The following is a 23,987-nucleotide window of genomic DNA, read 5'->3' as shown; positions in this document are numbered from 1 at the left end:
AAGCAGTGGCAGGGAAACCCCTATGACAAACCATGTATGAAAAAGGAAGTAGCAGTGTACATGTGAAGACATCAAAAGGAATGAGGTGCAGCTACAATACAAACTTTAAAATGAAGGCTATAAATTATGCTGAAAAAAACAAACAGTTGTGAGAGGGCAAGGAAGTATATTGTTACTGATGCAAATATGGGTTGATGGAGACAAAAGGAAAATGCAAGAATGCTAAGTTCACGTGGAAAACATTTGGGAGTCCAAAACAAGGTCACTTTCCTGAAATTGATCAGCAAGTTCTCAGTTATGTTCAAGAAAAGAGAAAGGAGGGAGTGCCAGTCACCCATGAGGAGCTTTGACTTAAGGCATTAGAAATAGTGAAAGAATTGAGTATTCCCCTTAAAAATGGCAACAAGTAGTGGATGGTGCATCTGAATGATGCAGTGTAGTGGCTTAATCCTGAGACAAAGAACATAATTTGCACAAATGTTACCATCAGACTGCAGCAAAAAACGTGTTGCATTCCAGCAGTACATTATTGGGCTATGCAAAACTCATGATTACCTGCTGGGCCAGATAAGTAATGCTGATGAGACTCCAGTCCATTTTGACGTGCTGAGAAATATCATCATCCATGAGAGAGGTGCAAGATCCATAATTATGAGAAATACAGGAAATAGTCACGAATTACAGTGATGTTAGTAATATCGGCAGATGGGAGAAAATTGCCACGCTGTGATTTTTGAAACGCAAAACCGTCAAAATAAACGTTGCCACCAGGAATAGTGGTTAGATGCCAGGAACAAGGATGGATGTCAGGTGAACTGATGAATGACTGGTTAGATGTTGTGTGGATATGGAGGCCTAGGGCACTGCTAAAGAAAAGAGGAATATTAGTGTTAGTCATTCAAAAGGCATTTAACGCCAGGTATGAAAGCAAAAATTCAGTCAGTTAATTGTGATCTTGTAATCCTATCTGCCAGTATGACATCTCAACTCCCAAGTACTGGAAGTCGTAGTGAACAAGCCCTTTAAGGACCATTTACGGTGTCAGTACTCAGAATGGCTCTTGGCAGGGAACCATGTGCTTACACGTGGTGGAAGGATTAAGAAGCAAAGCATAGCACTGCTTTGCCAATGGATTCTGACTTTTTAGGAAAGTGTATCTTCAGAATCTATTATTAAAATCTTCAAGAAGTGCTATATATCCAATGCTATGGATGGAACTGAAGATGATATTTTTTAGGAAGAGTGTGAGAGCGAGAATGCATGTGGACATGATCAGTCCTAAATTGTAGGAATAGCACTCACTAGGTTCTGGACAGAACCTAATGTAAATAAAGTTAATGTTTGAATTGAAGTGAAGCTGATGTTGAATTTGTGACTTACTGATATTGCTATAGTTTTTGTCAGTAGGTCTGTTTATAAAAATAATACCAAATTAAAATTTTTCCTGTATGAAATCTAATTATTGGGGGGGTCTGTCTTAAATTCATGGTCATCTTAGATTCAAGTAAATGTGGTAGTTTTAAAGGGTGGCATGTGTGAACATGATTATAGAGTAGATCTTTTAAATTTAGAGTATAATTTTGCCTCTTATAAGATGTGCAAACAGTGGAGCAAAGAACACTAATCAACAGAGGCAAGGCCCAAGAAAATTTCTTTATAGGTTTTTTAATAACTTTCAAGCTTGTGATCCATGTGCTTTCCTTGGATTACATGGCATGTAGTTTAGACTTTTAAAAAAATAACTTATTTTTCCAGAATACAGTTTGCCCAGATAAAGAATGTTAGAAGACATTTTTTAAACAGGGCAGAGCTTCTGTTGAGCATTACAGTCTTTGTAGTTTTTCTGTTGACTTGATAGCAGTGTAGCCAACAAACATATTTGCTTATCTATCAGTGATATATGCATACAAAAAACTGTATTTATTTCTAGCTATTTTTAAAAACAGAGAGAGGAAAAGCCAATATATTTCTGAAGGATTGAGGATGAAAAGGAACCTGTCAAGTATAGGAAATGTTTCAGAAGCATGAACACTAAAAGTGGAAGGGCATAAATTTATGGCAAAAAACCCTTGAATAGAAATCTATAAAATGTGCTTTTACTTCGGTGAAAACATTTGGATCTTGTTTGGACAGAATAGTTGCCTATGGGTTGTCTGGAAGTAAACCTAACCGATAAAAAGCCAAAAATGTAGACCAAGAGTTTATTGGAATTTGTGTTCATTTGTATTAGGGGTAAAGTTTAAATGAGATGTTGTTTAACAGCCTTGTAAGGGAGCAGTTCACAGGTTCTGAATAACTATATATCACTTACCATGGTATAGCCGACAAAAAAAGAACTTTATCTTTTCTGATACTTTTCAGAGTTCCCTGGTTGTTACAAAATCCCTAGATTTGACACTGAGGAGTAAGGGAAAGGGAAGTATTTTTCTTCTTGTGGATAGTGGTTAATACTGATGATGATTTTTTATGTATGTGCCGTGCAGGCCCTAATATGATGGTATTCTGTGTTCGGTTAAGGTGGCTTGGACAAGTGGTTCTTAACTTTTTTTGTACCAGGACCCATTTGTAAACATCGATGGCCAGTCTCGACTCAGTGCCCCTCACTTCCAACCTGTTGCCCTTTCCCCTGGGCCCCAGCCCCCCAGTGTGTGTGGGGGAACTCTGCCAGCCTGCAAGGGAAAAGCCAGTTTCCCACATTTTTCTCCTTTAAAGGAGAATCCATTTTTAAAGTTTGTTTGCAACCTTTTCATATATTCTTGTGACCTGTGGGTTGAGAAACGCTGCCTTAAACCACTGTCTCCACTCCTGGTTCTCCTGTCTTCCTGGCAATACTTGTAGAATCTTTTTCTGGTGGGTTCTTCTCCCATTTTGAGTTGTAAATCTTTCTCCTTACAGGAAATTCTCCACTTAAATACCTTTACCTTTATACTGACAATTCACAACTTTGCCTTGTAGCTCATGACATGTCTCCCTCCATTCTGGAGTGCTGTCTCTGAGATCTTCTAAATCACTTCATGTTTAATATGTGAGCAGGTTACCCCTGATCTTATGTCAAAATTTTCTTTGCTGCCTCAGATTCTCTGTCTCTGATAACACAGTTATCTTCCCTAGTGCTCTGGTCCACAATCTGAGAATCTCTTGCATCTTCTTACTACCACTGGTCCCACTGTTTGTCACTTTGAGATTTTGCTGGTTTTTCCTCACCTTTGCTTTCATCCTCATCACTTTTTTCTTTTTGATTTACTGTATTGTGCTTTTTCTAAGTTCTGCTTCTGCCCTTTCCAATCGATTCCAAACACAGCTGCCAAGACCTTGACAATCATTCTGATCACATCAACCTGCCTCCTTCTCCCCTTAATATCTCCACAGACTCTGCCTTCCTTACTGCATCATGTTCAGCCTTCTTGTAATGGCCACACTTTCACTTTATCTCCCCTCATCTCTTTATACAGTGAGAAAGCAACCTCTTTTTCACTTCTACTCCACCAGTGACACCAGCTTTGTCCTGGTTAGCCGCTTCTTTGTAATTGCTGCTGTGTGGGACGACTTCCTTGAGTAAGCTTCCACAGCCACTCCTCCACCCTCACTTCAGCAGCAGCTGCACAGAACTGACTGACCAAATCAATTGCGTACACATTTTGTTTTTGAATAGATTTCTCATTTTATGTAAAAGGAAATATTTAAATTTTATGAGGGAGAATATTGAAACAAAGATAATGGATCTCAATCTGTGAGTCAGGATAAGGAGAAGAGAGATTTGAGCTGTGACAGAGGGTGTGTGAGTGGGTGGAAAATTGAGTATTGTTAAAAAGCAAGCTTGTAAGTAAAAGACTTGTTTGCTGTTCCCTGACCACTTACTTACCTTGTATGTTCCATCCTGACTCCCTCACTTCTTCATCAGTGTTTGTCTGTTCAGGCTGTACGCTTATCGGGGCAGGAACAGATGTCTCATGATTTGGACAACAAGTAGCATATTGTGGGTTCCTGTATGATCTAAGCACAGTGATAGCAAAAAGAAAAATTAATTTAAACAAATGTTTCCTTGTTGCTTTTGTCTGGTTAGGAAGTTCTTTCTGGAGTGGTGGTCATAACGAGTAAGGATACTGTCCAACACCAGGGTATCTCCTTAACAATGGAAGGAGTGGTAAATCTTCAGCTCAGTGCTAAAAGCGTTGGCATGTTTGAAGCTTTCTATAACTCCGTTAAGGTAAGAACAGTGCAGACTGATCTTTTGGGAACAAAAAAGTTGTATCTGTTTTCCAAGCTGAATCTTTCTTTAATTCTGTTTTCTGCTACTCCACTGTAGATAGGTAGTCACATCTTCCCACTTTAGGCTGTTGCCTAGAATTCCATTGCCACTTTTTCAGATGTAGAAGAGTGTTAAGACTTACTCGACCTCACTGATCACCAAGTTTATTTAAAGAAAAATTGTTAAGATGTTTAGGATATGAACCCTAGTATGCTGATACATTTGTGCTTTTTATTCCAAAGCAAGAAGAAGGTAAAGAGTACGTCTGTTTTAGGAATGGACACTTGTAAGTAAAGCAGAAGTGGAAGCTAATTGAGAAGCCTATTTTTAACTTAAATCCCTCTTCCAAATGTGAGATCTGAGCAACTTAAGAACTTTATTTTTGAGAGAGGGAAATCTCCATTAGTCAGTGCTCCTTCATGCCAGAACGTCCCAAACTCAAGGAAGATTTTGATCTCCCCTGGCTAGGCAGTCTTTAACAACCAGCGCCAAAAATATAAAGCTGTCTATTTCAGCTTTACCTTAATCTTATTCATAGACTAGACCATAATCTTCTTTATAGAATGCCTTAATTTTATTATTTATAGAATCAAACTGAATTGAATCAAATCTTACATTCTATAAATGTAAGAACCTTCATTATACAAATGATCTTGGAACAAGAATTGGGGAGGGCATTTCCTTATATTTCCATTGGGTTTTGCAGCAGTTAAAAAAATGGAGAAGAGTAATGTGAATAATGTAGTAGAAAATAAAATATTTTGTAGCAATACTGAACTCATTAAATTCATTTCTCTGACATTCATCTTGCTGCTTTAACTCTGTTGTCTTTTTACATGGTGTAGGCATTCTTCATGAGAATTTGCAGGCTTCCCTTGCCAAGTGCCAAATCAGAACTTGCCATTGTTTCAATGACATACTGATGCTAAATATAGGTTGCCTCTTGGAGCTCTGTTTCCTCCAAGAGCTAACAGCACAACTGGCACATACACATGCAGATGTCTCCTGCTGCTATTGAGGTTTATGATTTTGAAAATGGAGCTCTGCTTTTCAAAGTGCTTGAGGCCTCCTTTTTAGCTTTTTAACATACTTAACCTACCAGTCTTATCTGCAGGACATTGCAGACTTTCTTGCTGAGAAACATTGAATAAGATAAACTTAAACAAGTGAAAAGTAGTGAAGAATTATATATACAAGTCGCTTGCACTCTGAATTTTCAGAAAGGCTGATAGAGCCTCATAATGCTGTTGTTGATTGATTCTTTTTTATTGTTTTTTTAATTTATTTTAAACATCTCAATATTTGTCTTTGCAGCCCATTCAAATTATAAACAGTACCCTAGAAATGGTGAAGCCTGGAAAACTTCCCAGTGGGAAAACAGAAATTCCTTTTGAGTTTCCATTGCTTGTAAAGGGAAATAAAGTTCTGTATGAGACGTATCACGGTGTATTTGTCAATATTCAGGTAAGACCGCCGCCTTTATAGGGAAAATGTGGTGAACTTGCATTGTCTGCAGGAAATGCACTTTGAAACGTCTTTAATTCTGTGGAATATGGCAAATTGTACCAGGGGAAAGTAGCTCTACCAGATGGCATCACATTTATTAGACTTCGGTCTTCTTGATTTTACCAATTTTATGCAATCGGTGAACATACACTGTAAGATTTCAGATCCATGTTACAGTTGTGTGGGTTGATTTGTTGGGTTTTTTTAAGCTTTCTATTCTTTTTTCTTTTTTCCCCAGCAAGGTCGTACTTGTAGTTAGTACAAACATTTTTAAACATCCATCTCCATGGTGTATGGATGCCCTCTATGTGGCTGAAACTGAGTAAAAAAGAAATCACAATCTTCTTTATTCCATAGCTACTAAGACAATGGGAAGGGACAGGCTCATTAAATCTTCAAGGAGTAGTAGTTTACAGATGACAGAAAGCTGATGTAAAAAGAAGCACTTTCCAGTTCTTTTTTTGCAGCTGACATCAGTAAGAGATGTAAAAATTGCAAGAAAGGAATAAAAATGCTAAATAAAGGTGTTTTGGTGTGGTGGGGGAGATATTATTTAAATGCCATAATATGTTTCTCATCCTTTAAAATCCATATATATATATTTTTTATAATGTAAAGTGGTTTTCTAAATGTATCATAGCCCAGGAGTTTTGTCTTGCACTGAGATTTCACCTACTTCTAATGGGTGAATTATGAGGATAAGTACTGTGACATATCCAACCACAACTTTCTTTTTTGGATCCTTCTGTCCTAAGATGTATTAATCACCTTATTTAAAATTCTTACCTGTAGTTATTGCACTCATGTAGGTGCTGTTATCAGGTGTTTTTTTTTACATATTCTTAATCTAGCTCTTCTCATGTCTATTTTGTAGTGCTATAGTAAACAAAAGAAAAAGTAGTCAAACGATTAAATTAATGTCAGTGTAGCTTTATCAGCATGACTGCCTACATGAGTGTTGTCAGAAGCATTAAAAATAAAAGTATGTATAAAAAAGCCAACCCTTTAGATGTCTGTCAGAAGCAAGTACAAATCCAACCTGGTACACGTTACACTTAAGGTCAGACTAACCTGTTAATTGTGCCATAAATAGTAACTCAGCCACACATTAAGGCAATTAATGGCATGACAACATGCGAAGCCAGCCATAAAAATATTTTGCAAAATGTGTAAAACTTTTGTGGCTGGTTTCCGTCGCTCCTTAAATTGAAAACATGGCAGGGTAGCCCTACCATACAGTCCACCAGCTGCATGGCAACGCTTGGTGTTTTCAGGCTGCTGAGTGGATGGGAGCTGATCAACTAGGGCAACATGGTGCTTGCCGTACCCTTCAGCTCCTGTGGGGGCTGAGGAACAATGCACGTTCCAGTTCTGGGTCATAAGGGGCTGCAGGGCATGGCACATATAACATGGCAAGAGGTGCAATTGGTGGGATTGGAAATCAGATCCCATTGCACCTTTAAAAGAACATGTGCCAGGGGCCCAGGACAGAGTTGCACGCACTGTTCTAGAATATGCTACCTTGTGTTCAGCTGTCAGCGGTGTCTGTGCCTAATCCAGTAGCATGATGTGGTGTGTCTCCTTTCCCACTGGCTCAGGAACAGGTTTTTCTTGTTTGTTCTATTTTAGAAATGTTAACTTCTTACAGAGAGAGATCTTCTTTCCTTTGTATTTTGGAGGTTTACATCTTATTGAGCAACCTTATAAGTAGGTGTAACAGGGGACCCAAACCCTGTTACTTGGACACAAGGGAAGGGAAGACTCCATTGGCACATCCAGAGCTGGTGCCCAATCCATCCCCAGGAAGGTGGGAGCTCTGACAGATGACCCCCAGGACTAGAACAAAAATCCAACCGACTGCTTCAAACTCAAACCTATATTAGCACAACTATACTCTACTGTGAGAAACATTTGTGAGGGGAGTGGCAGTTGAAGTGGCCGATCCAAACAGAAGGAACCCAAACCAGGGAGCCAAGGGCTTCTGTCACTTTAAGGGGATGGAGTGGCAGGAGTGCTGGATAACCCTTAATTAAGTAATTAAAAAAAAAGAGGGGGGGGGGGGGGGGGGGGGGAGGTGATTGAAAGGAGGTGGGACTCCGAAGCACATAAGCATCATCCCTGAGCCTGTGTGGGAAAATGGTCCCTTCAGGCTGCAGGGAGAACTTCCACAAGGAAGCAGACTGCGGGAAGTAGTGCCCGGTTAATTTATGGGAGGTGAGTGCTGTGAAGGTGGTGTATAGAGTATAGTTGTGCTAATATAGGTTTGAGTTTGAAGCAGTTGGTTGGATTTTTGTTCTAGTCCTGGAGGGTCAAATGTGGCTATAAGGGTTGGATTGGAGTCCACAAAGGTGCTGCAAGGGCACCCAGTGGTAGAGCCCTAACAGGGTTGAAGATCTGGTGCTGTGTATGGCAGGAGCCCCAAATACTTTAGTAAGATGCCAAACCAAGAGCAGCTTTGCCCCAGGGTTAGGGATGCCAGAGGGGCAGAGGCAAGCTGTAAGGCAGGACTGAGGGGCCCAGAGACCAGATACTCAGAGATGGCTGAGCGCGCCAAGTCCAAATCAGTGGGCCAAGACTAGAAACCGGCAGCCAGAGACAGGTGGAGCTAAAGCCAAGAGGGCTCTTTACTGTAATATTACAATAATAGTAAATGTGCATTTAATTGGAAGTTTTCTCTTGGCTAATAGAATGAAGAGTGAATGTTTATATTTTAAAAATCTGGTCTCAAACATGAATGTTGTATTAGTGGGAGACGTATGGGAAAGTGTTTTACATTTTATCAAGATAATGCTCAGGGTAAGCCATTAAAAGAAACAGCTTTCAGTCCTGTTTGTATTGGTGGTGAATCATTGGAATATTCAAGCCCTATTTTAATTCTCCAGCCACTGCAGAGAGTACATAGCACAGACAACACCAATAAAACTCCAGCTTCTATAGCTGAACTGAAAGACCTGCACCAAGCACTTTTTCAGATGAAATTATTAATCTATTAACCTGTCAAAGGTAATTTCAAGAATATTGAAATTATAAATATAAAATGATGTTATTTCAGGTAATGAGATTCAGACTTAATGTGTAGTTAGCACCTGGTCAGAAGCAGTTCTTGAAAGGATGCCCCTGCCTCCCCTCTCCCCCCCCCTTTTACTACAGTTACTCATTCCTATGTTAATGTGGTTTCTTTTTGTCCTACATTTTCTTGGGCCTTGCTCAGTCTGCAGTATCACAGTATGCACTAGAACTGCTTCTCTTCTGCCCTATTTGATAGTCTGAGTTGTCTGTGAGCTGCAAAACAGACCAACATCAATGGTCCAGTCCTGCACCCTCCCACTCTAGGCATGCTCTCACATACCTCCACTTCCCTTGTTCCCCTCTGCCTCCCCTCCCTGCTGGCTGTTGTTGGGGGGGGGGCGTGGCGCAGGCCCCTGGCTCCAAGAAGCAGACCCAGGGGTCTCTGTCCCCCCGTTCCATTCCCTCCGTTATGGCGGCACTCTGGTCCCTGCCATCCCCCTCTGCCTCCAAGGAGCAGGGGAGGGGGGCGAGGCCATCCCCTCAATCCCCACTGTCATAGCAGCCCTCCACCGTCTGTTGCTGTCTGTGTAGAGCACTTTAATTGACTGCCAAGGCACCCAATCAGAATTCAAATAAAGTGATATGGACAGATAGACAAACAGACTAAGGGTTTTATAATATTAGAAGATATATAAATGCAGGTAGCAAATTTAAGTGCAATTAGTAACTGCACAATAACTCATGTGTGGATGGGATCTGGCAGCAGATTTGCTGCCAGGTGAGGCCAGCCCCAGGGCTAGTGGCTGGGAGCCTTTCTTGCTCCAGCGCTGGGCTAACTCTGTCTGGCAGCCCGTGGTTGTAGGCTATAAAAGCCTGCAGCCATTTAGTGTCCTGAGGTACACATCACAGGCAGCCTGAGCGCAGTGCAGGCCCCCTGCGTGTGCCCCTGAGCAGGCCACAGCTGAACTATTCTTGCTTTTTTGAAGACCTGTGGTTCTGTGTGGCGCTCCACATCCTTGCGGCTGCCAGGTCACTCCTGTCAGGCAGGTGGGTGCGGATCAGTTGCTGCAGGCTGCTGCAGCCCCTGGCCAGCCTGGCTAGCTTGGCCTGCCTGCAGGCTGCTTCCGATAGCAGGGCAAGGGCCACCTGCCTGCTTTAGACCCCAGGCAGCCTGCCCTGTGCCTGTGCCTGTAGCTGCTGTGGGGCATAGCCTCTGCTGCGCAGCTGCCAGTCCTGTATTGTGGCCCTGCCACAAAGACCAGCCAACAATGTCATCACACCTCCAGGACCGCCTCCCTAGCAGTGGCCTTGCCCACACCAAACAGGTGGCCCACAGCTGGCAGGCAGCTTGAGCAGTGCCAGGGCCAGGTGGGTGTTGGCAGGGCGGGCCAGGCGCATGCCAGTGTCCTGGCAGTACCAGTGGGGCTGTAGCTAGTGGAGCAGGTCCCTGAAGTGGCCCAGGTCATATGGAAGCTGTCCACCCACTGACCCCAGTTCTTCTGGACAAGGTGCTGCTACCAGTGCTGGTGGGCCTAGAAGTAATGGTGCTGGAGGCCCAGGAAGGCGATGGTGGCCTCAGCAGTGGCCTCTTGGGGCCCCTTATCGGTGTTCCTGGTGGTGGCAGTTATGTGGCAACAGTGGTCCTGGGAGGGCACACTGTGGGCAGGCAGGCAGTGGTTGGTCATGGGGGAGCTGGGTGGGGCAAGATGGCCATGGGAGCCATTGGTCAGCGTGGTGGGCCAGCAGGGTGATCAAGGTGGCCAGCAGGAGCTGGGGACACTGTTCTTCATTGCCAGGGCTGGGGCAGCCATAGTGCAGGGAGGCAGAGTGGGCACAGACAAAGCTGCCGTTGTGCTTCCCACGCTGCTTCTGAGCACAGGAAGTGGCTGCCCAGAGAGCAAAGAGTAGGGCGGCCTTTTAAAGAGCTGCCAGGTGCTTGCAGCTGCAGCCAGAGCCTGGAGCTCCCCCCAGTAGCCTCAGGGGTGCACTGCGGCGGCCTGGCAGCAAATTTGCAGTCTAGTCTCTGCACGTGTAGACACCTAGCCAAAATTGCTTACTGCACAGTAAATCTAGGCTCAAGTAATTGCCTGTGTAGATGTGCCCTGTATGAAAAGCTACTTCTCCATTTTCAGTTCTGACTTTGCCAAACTGCTTTTCTGTTCAGAGGACAAAAATTAGCTGCTTTGTGAATGCTCATTTTTAAGGAGAAAGCAACAGCAAGCAGAGAGGGTTTTTTTTCTTTCACTTGAGAATGATAACTTAAATAGACCTGTTTTTCCTCTGCATATTGCAGGGATAAGGATCTTTCCTTTTAAATTATTACAGTTCCTTTTTTCAGCAAATTCTTGAAATGACCTTTTTCCTTTCCATTTATGAAGAGCCACTCCCAATGGCTTATTGAAATTCAGATTGTTCTAAGGGCCCCACAAAAGCTCGTTCTCTCCCCTCTCCCCCCACCAAAAAAATTTTGCATTATTCTATCACTTTGCATATGTCTTAGAGTTGTTTTCTAAATTGCATCTCCTGCTGACTGCTCTTAGGTTTCCTTACATCCTTTTTTCAAATTTTGAAGTTTAAGTATTGTTTTCCCCTACCTGTTTTCAGCCTTGGCTTTCTTCCTAGTGCAGCATATGTTATCTGCAGTAAACATGAGTAAAAACAGCCTACAAATTGAGCTGTTTTCTATAAACCATATGATTTGTTTATAATCAATATTGATAATTTTGCCAGACATGATTTTTAGCGGCATATGTTTTTGGACAACAGGCACCAGAAGTTAGCGGTACCTTTTGGCTGTTCCTGTCTTGTCACATACCCAGCTTCTTCCCTTGCCCCCCCACCCCCCCAAAAGAAAGAAAAGAAAAAGAGGAGTTTTAATGAAGAGTTATTTATTTCCTGCTCCCCTCCCCTTGGTCTCCTCCTCTCCCCCTCACAACTCCTTCCTCCTGGAAATAAAATGTTGCCTGACTGCTACTAGCCTGGAATTTAACAGCAAAATAATGTTCTGGAGTATGACTTCAGCACATAGTCTCTCCCACACTTCTACTCCCTCTCTGAAAATTAAGGATAACAGACCCCTCCCTGAGGTGATGTGAGGGTAAATATATTAGATAGGGCAAGGGGCTTAGATATTGTGGTAGTCATTGAACTTTATTTCAGACAATACCAAAAAAGTCCTTATATTCCCGCTCCCTGCACACTCTTATCCCTCAAGTTCTATAGTTAGTGTGTGATTGTAGATATGATGGTCCAGTTGATATGCAAGAAATAAGTTTTGTTTGTTAGTTTTAGTGATATTTTTATTGGACCAACTGTTTATATAGTTGTGAGAGAAGTTTAGACAACCTCTTGGGCACAAAGTGCCTTTCTTCAGGTCTAGGGAAGAAGCAAGCCCCAGACCTAAAAAGGGCACGTTGTGCCCCAAAGCTTGTCTCACATTTATCCCTTTGAGTTGGGGTGCTCTTTGTTTCAAAGAACACCCATTTTATAGGCTTATTATTACCATTCAGAGCACTTTTGCATTTACTGTAAAGTTTTTTGACTTTGAATAAAAGGTTACCAACCTGCAAGGGTTGAGAGTGCCTTATGAAAGTGTAGGCTGACTGGAGCATACAGTATTCCTGTAGAAACCAGAGGAATGCTATCTTGATGGAATTAGTATTAGAGTCTCTTGCACAGTTTCTTCATTACTGTAGTACAGAAGTCTTGGTAAGAATTCTGCTAGTAATGATTGGACTAAAAAAAGTAAAGGCTATTTTTCAGCCAGGAATAGCTGCAACTATTCCACTTATTGTTCATTAGTAAAGAAACATGATTAGATTGTAAGCTTTTCTGGGCAGGGGCCATATCTTTCTACACATGTATTCACCATTTAGTGTAATGGGGCGTAATTTTTTTACTAATGCCTCTGAGTGTTAATAGCAATGCAGATGTTCATTAGTTATAATTGATAATCAGATTGAGCATGTGAAAATTGTCAAATGATTAATCAATGTAAAGCTTATTACAGACATGAGCTGGATTCTAATCGAAGGTTAGTGACTGCTGTAAGAGTATTTATTAATAAAAAGATAAATTGCCTGCTAATCTTTCTATAAACTGCTTACAAATGGAACCTTAATATTAACAGTAAGTGTCACTCTGTGCTTATTTGTCTCTGTATTCATACTAGAGATAGAGGGGGAAAGGCTAAGGTTAAAGTTTTTTGTGCTCTTCCCCCACTCACCTTTTATTTATTTATTTCCTCCACGCAGTATACTCTTCGATGTGACATGCGACGTTCTCTATTGGCTAAGGACCTAACTAAGACTTGTGAATTCATTGTCCATTCACAGGTAAGTTGGCATTTTCACCTTGGCAGTTTTGCCCTGTGTAGTGCTACTTGGCACCAGTCCTGTCATGCAGTATTAAAACTTTTATATGTTTTGTGACACTTTATGAACAAAGCATAACACAAGAGTTAGGAGTGTAGTCAGCCTCAAACTCATCTTTGTTCCCAAGTTAAAGGTATTAGAGGTTGCAGTCACTTTGAGGTATATTTATGCAACCTCTGTGCTTTAATTTTATTTAAAGGTGCCTTTTTAAGTGGTACAGACATGGTTTAAATGCTGAACTCACTATGTTGTGAGCTCCTCCCACTTTCCCATCCAATTCTTAGACTCATTCTACTGCTTGTTCACTTCATTTCCTAGCTATATGCTGATCTAGTCAGTATCTCACTATTAAAGTGTTGAACTGATTTCTTTTCCTTGGACGTGTCAAGGCTCCAGAGCTCTGATTGCAAGTACTGAGAGCTTTGGGTGCTCGCCATTTTAAAAAGATCACTTACATTTTCTTTTACTTTAGATGCCTAATTAGAGATTCAAGTCCCTAGGTCTAAGTGTTGAGATAGGAGTGCATCAGCTTGGAAACAAGTGAGCAAATACACACAGACTCCACAAGACCAATGTCTCAAATACGTTTTGTTTTCAGCCAGGTGTTTACAGATGACAAGTCACTCCAAACATCCCTTTTGTAACTTAATGCACAATCCTGCAATTAGCTGTGCATGCATGCCCACTGCTTCTGGTTGGAACTCATTACAGAATCTGGAGCAGGAGCTGCCTTTGGTTTCATCCTGTGAACTTTCATCAAAAGGAGTATCACTGCTATCACTGAAATGTAGACATGTCCAGAGCATCTGTAATTGATACAAGCCGTGCAAAATTAACAAAAATAAATTTCCTTCTCCAAAAGTTGCTAGAACATACTTAGCTCCCACAATGAGTTCTTTAACAGGATGTTAATAAGACATTAATACACTTAAATACTTTTCATTCCTGTTGTGATAATGGAGAAAATAAATATAGTAGAACTTCATTAACGAGTGCAAGAAATGCCCATCTCTCAGCAAAGATTTAATAGCAAGCTACTATGGGGAGGTCTCTTATTTCTAAGCTTTCATTATTTTACAAAATATATTACACTACACATGCTACACTACGCTTACTGGTATATTATGCAGCATTATAAATAAGTCACGGTTGTCAAAATAATGAACAAATTACGTGCTGTATAGTATCCTTGCTTTATAGCCAGTTCCCAGTTCAGCACTCACTAGTTCATGATTCAATAAATTACCACAAGTATCCCAGTCAGAGTGAATTAATGAGGTTTTATTGTCCATGTAATTCTCAGATTTACTGATACACATTGTGCTATTTCCCTCAACCTTATTTCTTGTGGCAGAATTTGTTGAACTGTATTTCTCCATAAGTAAAAATACTTTTTTAGCTAGCACTTACCTGTTTTGGAATTATGAGGAACTTCTATTAGGCTTAAGTAATGGGGATTATTAAAACTAATTGCAAAGTTCCAGTTAGGTCTTTTGATGTCATTGTAGCACTGTGACTCATCCCAGCAGCGCACAGCTGGGACCCTTAGCACTGAATGACAGGCATCAGCAGTCCTGATGTTCATGATTTTCAGTGTAATATGAAATATGAATCAAGGCAAACAGTGACAACACATCTCTTTTGGGGAACAAGGGTAAAGGGGCTGCAGATGCTGAATTGTAATATGACTGCTTTAAACTGTCCTCTCCCAGGAAAGTGCAAGGCTGCCATTTCAGGAAAACTGCAGGGACCTTTTGGTCACTTGAAACTCATTTTAGCCTGTCTACCTGGTAAATTTTACCATGCTTGACACCAGTTCCCTCAAGCCTGTCCAATGGAAGCAGTGTAGCTGCATCTGCATGATACCCTGGATGGACCTGCTAATTGTTAGTGTTGCTCAGCAGCCGTTTCCCAGCAGCCCCTGCCTGTGTTGCTGCGTCCAGTTTCCATGGAGACTCCAGTAGCAGTGGCACTAACAGTGCCGGGGTCAAGGTTTCCATGGAGAGTGGCCCCAGCAGCACTGGCAGGTTGTGGGGCTGGGTAGGGAGCTGCTCTGGGGCCAAGGTTGGGATCTTGCAGCAGAGACCGCAAAAGCCAACTTGGTGGAGTTCATTATGCCAAACTGTGCTGTTAGAAGGCCATAATCTCACCTGGCAAAATCAATGAGGGTGCACCAAATTTAGCACCTATAGATTGCTTCCAGTACATGGCTTTTGGGCCACAAGCTGTAAGGGCCTCTGGTAAAATGAGAGGAATTCAGAAAGTTCTGGGAACCTTGGAAGGTAAGGGAAGGGAGTTAGAGGGAAAAAAAAAAGAATATATTGAGAATAGTAGAGGAAACGCATGATCAATCTCTCCAATCTTTTCTAGCAACTAAGAATAAAGGAGCATGTATCATTTGACCCATAAAACTTTCTGTAATTTTAAATTTTAAATGAAATGTAAAATGTAAAATGAAAGAGCCAAATTCTTGGCACACCCAGCTCTGTATCAATAAGCTATTGGTGTACTTTCATAGATTTCATAGACATTAGGGCTGGAAGGGACCTCGGAAGATCATCGAGTCCAGCCCCCTGCCCAAAGGGCAGGAAGTCAGCTGGGGTCACAGGATCCCAGCAAGATAAGCATCCAGTTTGCTCTCGAAGGTGTTCAATGTAGGCGCTTGAACCACCTCTGGTGGCAGGCTGTTCCAGACCTTGGGGGCTCGGACAGTAAAGAAATTCTTCCTTATGTCCAGCCTGAAACGGTCTTGTAGTAGTTTATGACCATTCGACCTAATCGTCATCCCTTGGGGTGCTCTGGTGAACAAATGTTCCCCCAGATACTGGTGGTCACCCCTGATAAACTTGTAGGTGGCCATCAGATCACCCCTGAGCCTGCCCTTTTCCAGGCTAAAGAGCCCCAGGGCTCTCAGCCTGTCATCGTAGGGTCTGCTTCCCTGACCTCTGATCATGCGCGTGGCTCTTCTCTGGACTCTCTCAAGCTTCTCCACATCCTTTTTGAATTGTGGAGCCCAAAACTGGACGCAGTACTCCAGCTGCGGCCTCACTAAGGCCGAGTACAAGGGGAGAATGATGTCCTGGGATTTGCTTGAGAAGCATCTATGGATGCAAGCCAGCGTTTTGGTCGCTTTACTAGCCGCCGCATTGCATTGCAGGCTCATGTTCATCTTGTGGTCAATGATGACCCCCAAGTCTCTTTCTTCCATAGTGCTAGCCAACATAGCACTGCCAAGCCTATAAGGATGCTGCGGGTTTTTCTTCCCTTACTTGTCAGAAACCTTTGGGTTCTCAGCACAACCAGTGCTTGCACCAGTAACTGATGAATGCTGTATTGCAATAATGGATACTACAGCTCCGCTTGCATGGGATTCCATCAAATCATAGTTATTTTGTAATATCCGGGGATTTGTATCTGGATCATATCAAAATTTGGGTTCTAGTTTATTGCACTTTCTGAAATAAGGAATGCAGGAAATGCACACGTTCCTTGTTATGTAGAGAGCTTGGTGTAGTTTTGTTCAGCATCTTTCACAATTAGATGTTTAGGCATTTAGGCTCTCAAACAATTGTGTGCAGTTGTTGCTTTCTTTTTAAGATTCTAAGTGTATAAGTAGTTTATGGTATGAGTGCTATTTTTTGTTATGCTGCAGCCTCAGAAAGGGAAGCTGATGCCAAGCCCAGTGGACTTCACGATTACACCTGAAACCTTACAGAATGTTAAAGAGGTAAGGCTTCTGTTTTATAATGTACTAGGTAGTTCTGAATGACTCCTGTACCCCCAGTATGAGCTGGTATGAGAAGAGAGGCAGCTGCTGTTACAATGCTCTGTAGCTAGTCATAGTTCTTTCCTTGGTTCTTTCCCCCTTTTTGCCTATTTGTGACTCCTGTTTCTGTAAGCAGCAGTTCAGTGAAAGACAACTCCTGTTGTTTTATGTTTATGTATTTTAACAGCTGATTTTTTTCTTTAGCAGCTGGGGAGAAAAATATCTGGCTTTTATCTAGACAGGATAATATTAATTTGGTGGTAAGGGCACTGGATTGGGACTTAGAGCTGGAAACTTGAGTTCAGGTCTCTTACCAGAGACCAAGTCCCTTCAGAGTCTCCCTTCTCTGATTGGGAATGGAGTGGGGAGAGAAGTGGTAGGTGAGTGTAGACTGTGGGTTGGGGGGAAACTAGTAGAGGGTTGCTGGGCCAAAATATCTGGAAGAGAAGGTAGGAATATGAAGCTGAAGAAGGTTGTGTTAATGGGACCAGTGGGTCTGTGACAATGAGAGCCCAATCCCTGCCAGAGCCTTGAATGAAACCCAGGCTTCTGGAGTCTCTGCATTTCTCTGCTGTCAGCAAATAGCTGTGAAATCCACCAGCAGAATATGTTTCTCCCATGTACAGCTGAATTTGTTTTCCCTGGTTTTGCTTTTTTAGAAAACAAGAAAATTACTAAAGAGAGAATTATTTACCTTGGTAATTTTCATTTGTTCTTGCCATATAGGTGACTTTGTCAAGCCAGCATTCTCTATGTTTATTTGATTAAATGTGTGGGTTTTTTGTTTTCTTTCTACCTCACCTTTAGAGAGCCTTGCTTCCAAAATTTCTCATCAGAGGTCATCTCAGCTCGACTAACTGCATCATTACGCAGCCATTAATGGGGGAACTGGTGGTGGAGAATGCAGAAGCAGCCATCAAAAGTATTGAATTGCAGTTAGTACGTGTGGAAACTTGTGGTAGGTTGCCTTATGTAGACTAACTTGAATAGGCTGCAATATTGATCTGAATACTTACTGTACTTTACTTTAAAACCAACATAGTACATTTATACAGAGCAGTTGAAGAAAAGATATTTGGAAGCATTATGTTTTGTAACTTGAAGGGATCGCTTTTAAGAATTCATTTTCATAATCTAAACCAGGGCTGTCCAGCTTCTGAGTGACCAGGAGCTGCGTGGCAGGCCACACCAGCAAGGGGTCACCTGCCTGCTCCACCACATTCACAGGTGCCCTGGCCTCACCCTCTGGGGCAGGAGCTGGATGTGGAAACTGGAGAGGGTAGGGGGAGCCTGGAGCCCCTGGCTGCTGCTTCAGCTTGAATTATTGGGAAGCAGTGGCTGGGTGGGAGCCTGGGGGTTGCATACAGCTGACAGGCCGCCATTTGGGCAACCCTGACATGAACATTTTTAAACTGAAGTTTCTAAGGTTGAAGTTTGTGGGGTGAAGGGGAAGAATTTGTGCTATCTGGAAAAATCTGGAAAATCGTTCAGTGTTCAGATGTCTTGTAATTCTTCACCAAAATGCTTTCTGTTTTCTCCAGGTTGTGCAGAAGGTTATGCCAGAGATGCCACAGAGATTCAGAATATTCAAATTGCTGATGGTGATGTCTGCAGAGGCCTGCCTATTCCTATATACATGGTATTCCCCAGGCTGTTCACGTGCCCTACTCTGGAAACAACAAACTTCAAAGTTGGTAAGCAGGGAGCTGTTCTTAAATATTTGCACCTTCAGTGACCTTTTCAAACAACTTGTTGGCTTCATTGTAATTTCTTCTGCTTAAGGAGGCCATGATATAGATGACCACCACTAGCCATAATGAGCCACAAATGAGGTTGCAGTACGTTACTGGAGTAGCATGAAGTGTACACAATGCACAGCTCTTATGGATAAATAGGATTTAGGCCCCATTTTTGTACTCTAAATGGCTTCATAATGATATGGGCTAATTCTTACCAGTCACATTCTTCAGAGGACAGATTTTGATACCAAATAATGTGTTTCAGGTGGGTCTAAATGTGTTTAATGCTCACAGCATGCACAAGTAGCAGGGAAACGGGGGTAAAACTGGAGAGAGAGAGAGAGAGAGATGTTTGCTAGCTCCTCTCTTACACGCTGTCTAACCTAGTGAAGCTTTGATCAGCCTGGAGTCACTTGATACGTGTCCATAACACAACAGATAAATGATAAATCCAAAGCAATTGCTGTAGGTGGCAATGATTCACAATTACTGAACATATTTCAAATATATGTTGTTTCAAAGCAGATCTCTTCCCACCTAGCTCCCAGGAGCATGGAAGCTGTGAATCGCAACTGGAGTAGAACTGCCCCAGGCATCTTAACTGATTTCTGTATTGATCTCAATATATAATATGTAGAGATATTTAAAATCCCCCTGCCTCCCTCATGCATTTAAGCACATATTAAGCTCCTTTTTTAACTCAGCCAAGTTAAGTTTTCCCCCTTCTCAGAAATGTCTTATGGAATTACCTTGCATGGAGACTGTTTTATCCATTCTCACCTGTCTTCGCCTGTGATATATCAGAGCAGCATTTGTTGTTTTGAGAGAGACTGCCCTGAGAGAAAGCTCATTTAGAGGTCTAAACACCACCACATGACTTTCATGGTAAAGTGCAAGACATTCTTCAGTGTTGTGAACAGGAGTCCTTTCCCAAAGGAAGCTTTTTCTCTTTAGAGGTCATTCAAAGTCTTTAATGCAAGTAATTGGTCATTTAATCTCACCCAGTTCTTTCATGCATTATCAAATTGCCCAGTGACAGACAAATCCAGAATAGTAAAAACTGACTGAACGAGTCTTATGAGATGGAACAGTTGAGTGCAGGAACTTATGGCACCATGCTGTCATTGATTCTGCTGTATAATTTGAGCTAATTTAGAGCTCCTATGTCTTGTTTTTCCACTCCCCCCCAGAATTTGAAGTTAATATTGTTGTCCTCCTGCATGACGATCATCTCATCACAGAGAATTTCCCACTGAAGCTTTGCCGGATGTAAATTCTCCGAAGAGATTCACTTAAGGATTAACTGAGGCAGGAGGAAATTCTGCAGAGATCAAATGGAATCTGGTTCACATCTTTAAACTGTGTTCTGACTGGAGGAGAAAGTGTTTCCTCGTGGCACTTCTGACATCTGTCAGGAGGCATCTGATTCTCTGTAAGCCTTACCTAACCCTTTGACAGTACTATTTGTGACTTCCTTTCTGCTCAGATTCATGCCCAGGTACAGCTGTTTGAATTCAACAGCCTTACCCCTCTTCTCTTCCAGGCACCCATAAGGGATGGTTTTTGCACATTCATAGGTACATAGTGCAGGAAGTTTCTCTGCTTATTTCACAATTTAGCACTTGTACTAAATGCTTAAATGTTTCCTTTTTAAGGATTTTTTCCACTAAAGTCTCTGCTTGTATATTGATTCTGGGTAGAGAGAGACACACGCTTGGAGTTTTCTAAACATTCCATCATCTGGATGTGGGCAAAACGAATGTTCATAAAATGTTTTGAGACCTAATAAATAGTGCTACAGAACTGCAAGATGGTGTTACAGGATGAGTATTTCACAAGGAGTACAAATCATGACACGATCAAGTGCGGTTGAGTGGGATTAGGAAGTGAGTGTTAGTCTGGAAACTGCCTCAAAACTAAAGGGCTCTACCGCTACAGCTGTTTCACTCTAATTAGCTGGGTCACTTCTTTATGTAAGCTCCACTGCACAAAGAGAACCATGCTATCAAAGAAAGTTCTGGTACAGTTTTGGAGTAGAACTCTTGCCCTTGATTACCTATTTCATGTTTTATTTCCTGCCCCGATCCACCTGACTGCTTTTTCTACATTGTAGTTTTGGTGCAGAATTATGACCTGTAATCTGCTGTCATGTGAACAACCACATCAAATGAAAGCTGGTGCTATGCTTGGCTGCTACAATCAAAAGTAATTCCTTCCTGTGATTGGTTTTATTGCAAAGCAGAGAGAATACTGTGTGAACGACTGAACGCACGTGCTTACACTTCAGCAGCTGACATAGCTCCCTTTTGGGTGCAATATGGCACATTATGGGTACTTCGAACTCTTTAGGGGCAGAGTTTCCAGGTGCCCCCCGTTTTTTCATTGGAAGATTTAATGGCAAAGTTTTACTGAAAATGTCAAGACAACATTGTGTGGGGGCAGGGATAAGTGACTAGGAAAATTGCCTGCATATATATAAATGGTGGGGGGAAGGGTTTGATGTGGGAGTTTAACTATTTTGATGGTGTTAAAAAGAATGAAAAGCAGCAACACATTCTTTTTGTGAATTCAAATAAAGCTCCCAGGGGAGCAGGCTGTATTGCACACAACAAGAAAATTGGGTATCTAGTTGTTTCCTTCTTGAAGTAAAGATATTTAACAAAAACATCTAGTTTTACCCATCCCTTCAAACAAAAGGAAAACGCCAAAAGATGGGAAATTCTCGCATGTGACAAAGTAAGCTGCTGCTTGAGAGAGCTTATTCATCTACCCTATTGTTTGCTTGTCTTCAAGACTAACATGGCTTACTGCTTCTAATCGCAAAACTGTCATTAACTCCTGTATTTTAGGAATAAACATCTGAAATTGTAAATACCTAATGTAACGCTTTCAGAGTGGAATTGTGCTGATGCTGTAAAAAATTGTATCAACCTCCCTTTAGTAATCCAGAGAACACATTTGTGTGTGCTTAGGCTATAGAACAGGCTCATCCTACGGTGCCGTCTACTGCCGAAAGCCAACATTACCATGTGAATTCACTGGTTAATGAAAATCTAAAAAAATGGCTGTGAATCCTGCCGCCTCATTTAGGAATACTGGTACTGTGTCCTTCTGCTGGCTACAGTATAAATAGCTGATCTGCTGCTGACAGTATGCTACTACACCAGTCTGGATTGTTCCTTTGTACTGCTTTTGATCCCTCTGGGAGGCTAAGACACAAACTACAAAGATCACCATACTTGCGTCAGGAGACTCATGCAGGAAAAACAGAAGTATACCAAAAATTGTACCTGATTGCTCCAACGAAAGCACCTTTTCAGGTTAACAGTATATCAATCTTCTATTAGTATTCATCAGTTTTCTAATCCCTAGGTAATATGAGTGGTCTTCTCCCCCTGCCCCCCACCCCGCTTTTTTTTTTTTTAATCCCAGGACCTTTGCTGAAAAGTAGAAAAAGGCTATTCCTCCAAAAACTCCCCTGTGTTTTAGCAGGAGTTGGAGAAGCACGATTATACATAAAACGTTCTGTACATTGTCCTTAGCGTATGAGCCTTAAACCTGTTCAGACATTGGTTGGTGTTAGTGCTAGTTTGAGTTTGGAGTAGTTACACCCTAAGGCTAAAAACCTTCTCTGTCCTCCACTTGCACAGCTGTGACTTGCCACTAGAGGGTTAGTGAACAGAGGCCTAACTAGAAGCCGCAGCTGTGAGTTGCCACTACAGGCCTGGTGAAAACAGGACAGGCTTCTATCCCTGTTCTTAGATGGCGAGTTAATCGGATGGGGGTGGGTCATGAAATGAGTGGTGGAAAGGAAGTGGGGTGGGGGAAAGATGGACCCAGTTTCTCAAACTCAGAGGCTCAGCTCAAACTCAGACCTGCTGGAGTTTGACAAAGTTCCTTCTACCTAGCAGCATTGTGCTAAAAAGTGCATAGGTTCAGTGCACTGACCCCTAAACTCCAAGAAGGTGACTGACCCCCCAGAGAGAGAAAGCCACAGCCCCACATTAGATGCTTGTCAGAGCTGATTTGGATCAGTGCCTTGACACAGTGGAACTTTCCAGCACAAGGCACGGTAAGGCAGGGGAATTCTCGGCATGGTGAAGAGTTCCGGTGTGGATAGAGTTCCCGCCGAGGATATGCAGATTTGCATAACACGATTGGCCGATGTTAAATTATTCCCACATGGTGGCTGGCAATTGGCTCGCCAGCCCTATAAAAGGGTAAGGGCGGTTCCACCCCCCTAAAAGGTTAGGGGCGTTTCCACCCTAGTTGGAGAACTCCGTGATTCCCCCTGGAGTGGAACTCCGGCAGTTTGATCACCTGCCAGCGACTCCCCGTCGTCGAAGCCTTACGACGTATCCTCCGTGTTGCATGCCTGAGTTAGACCCGAGCTACCCGGTCTACAAAAGCTCCTCGATTAGCGACTAGAGATTAGAATTGTTGCAACTACGACTGAAGTGTGAAGTCACTTCTTGCCTGCGCTGTATACGACTCTACAGTATAAGTAAAGCCATCTCTGTTTTTCCAGCTGATACATGTCCCATCTGTGCCTAATTCCGCTCCAGTGATAGAGAGTACCCATCTGCCCGTCACGGGATTGCAGCCGCAACCCCAGCTAGCGTTCCCGAGGATTCCCGATCCTCGGTCCCCCCTCGGCCCCCACAATGCTTAGGCTACATATACAGTTCTTGGGAAGAGTTAGCTGCCTCAGAGAGGGATTCAAACTAGCAAGCAAGCTGAGCAAGTAATTTGGAAATGCAGAGGACACGGGTGTACTTGAACTCCCACTATTCTCCAGTGTTTGCCTGAATCTGGACCGCTCTATACCAGTGGCAGGAGGTCCCAGCAAGGACAGACTGAGCATGTCCTGCCTGCCTGCATCTGCAGGAACACTCCGGACCTGGAAATGTCAGGGAGGTCATTCCAGGCAATCCTACTTCTGCCAAAGTAGGTTTTGAGCAGCTGATCTTCCACAGGGGGATCTTGAGCAGTTGAAGTACAAGAGCTTGCTTTTGAGCGATTGATCTTCAGTAAGCCACAGAGTGACCCTGGCAAACTTCTTGGTCTGGAGTGCATTGGTAGAGCATGGTCAAACCTGAGGCTTCTAAGACCCAGTGCTGCTATGGTGTAGACACGCCCTCTTAATCCACAGCCTGAAATCTTCTCCTCAGGAGAGGTGACTATTCTTTGAAAGAGCTGAGCAGAGCTTGGGGGGAGGGGAGAAAGGTGGTGGTATCTTCCTCTTACAGGTTTGAAAACTAAGTTACCATGTATCTCCCTCCTTCCAGGAGAGTGCCCTAGCCACCAGGGTGTAGGCTAAGCTAAAATGGGACATATTTACCCAT

The 23,987-nt window shown here is 42.6% G+C and overlaps 1 protein-coding gene across 2 annotated transcripts in view; it reads left to right on the top strand.

The window, feature by feature from the left end:
• Positions 1–22,743, top strand: part of VPS26C (VPS26 endosomal protein sorting factor C) — a 33,541-nt gene extending 10,798 nt beyond the window's left edge. Inside the window, exons 2-8 of one of the 2 annotated variants that reach the window (XM_006030390.3) lie at positions 4,064–4,207; positions 5,564–5,713; positions 13,018–13,098; positions 16,790–16,864; positions 17,711–17,861; positions 18,445–18,597; positions 19,833–22,742. In XM_006030390.3, coding sequence (XP_006030452.1) covers positions 4,064–4,207; positions 5,564–5,713; positions 13,018–13,098; positions 16,790–16,864; positions 17,711–17,861; positions 18,445–18,597; positions 19,833–19,915 — 837 coding nt within the window. In that variant the 3' untranslated portion in view covers positions 19,916–22,742. Of the gene's footprint in view, positions 1–4,063; positions 4,208–5,563; positions 5,714–13,017; positions 13,099–16,789; positions 16,865–17,710; positions 17,862–18,444; positions 18,598–19,832 lie in introns of both variants that reach the window. The other variant, XM_025212062.1, reaches the window with a different exon arrangement.
• Positions 22,744–23,987: the final 1,244 nt, after the last annotated feature.

The sequence above is a fragment of the Alligator sinensis genome, unplaced genomic scaffold, assembly GCF_000455745.1.
Source record: "Alligator sinensis unplaced genomic scaffold, ASM45574v1 scaffold69_1, whole genome shotgun sequence".
Lineage (NCBI taxonomy): Eukaryota > Metazoa > Chordata > Crocodylia > Alligatoridae > Alligator > Alligator sinensis.
The sequence above is the reverse complement of the archived record's forward strand: the minus strand, read 5'-3'. Positions and strand labels throughout refer to the sequence as shown.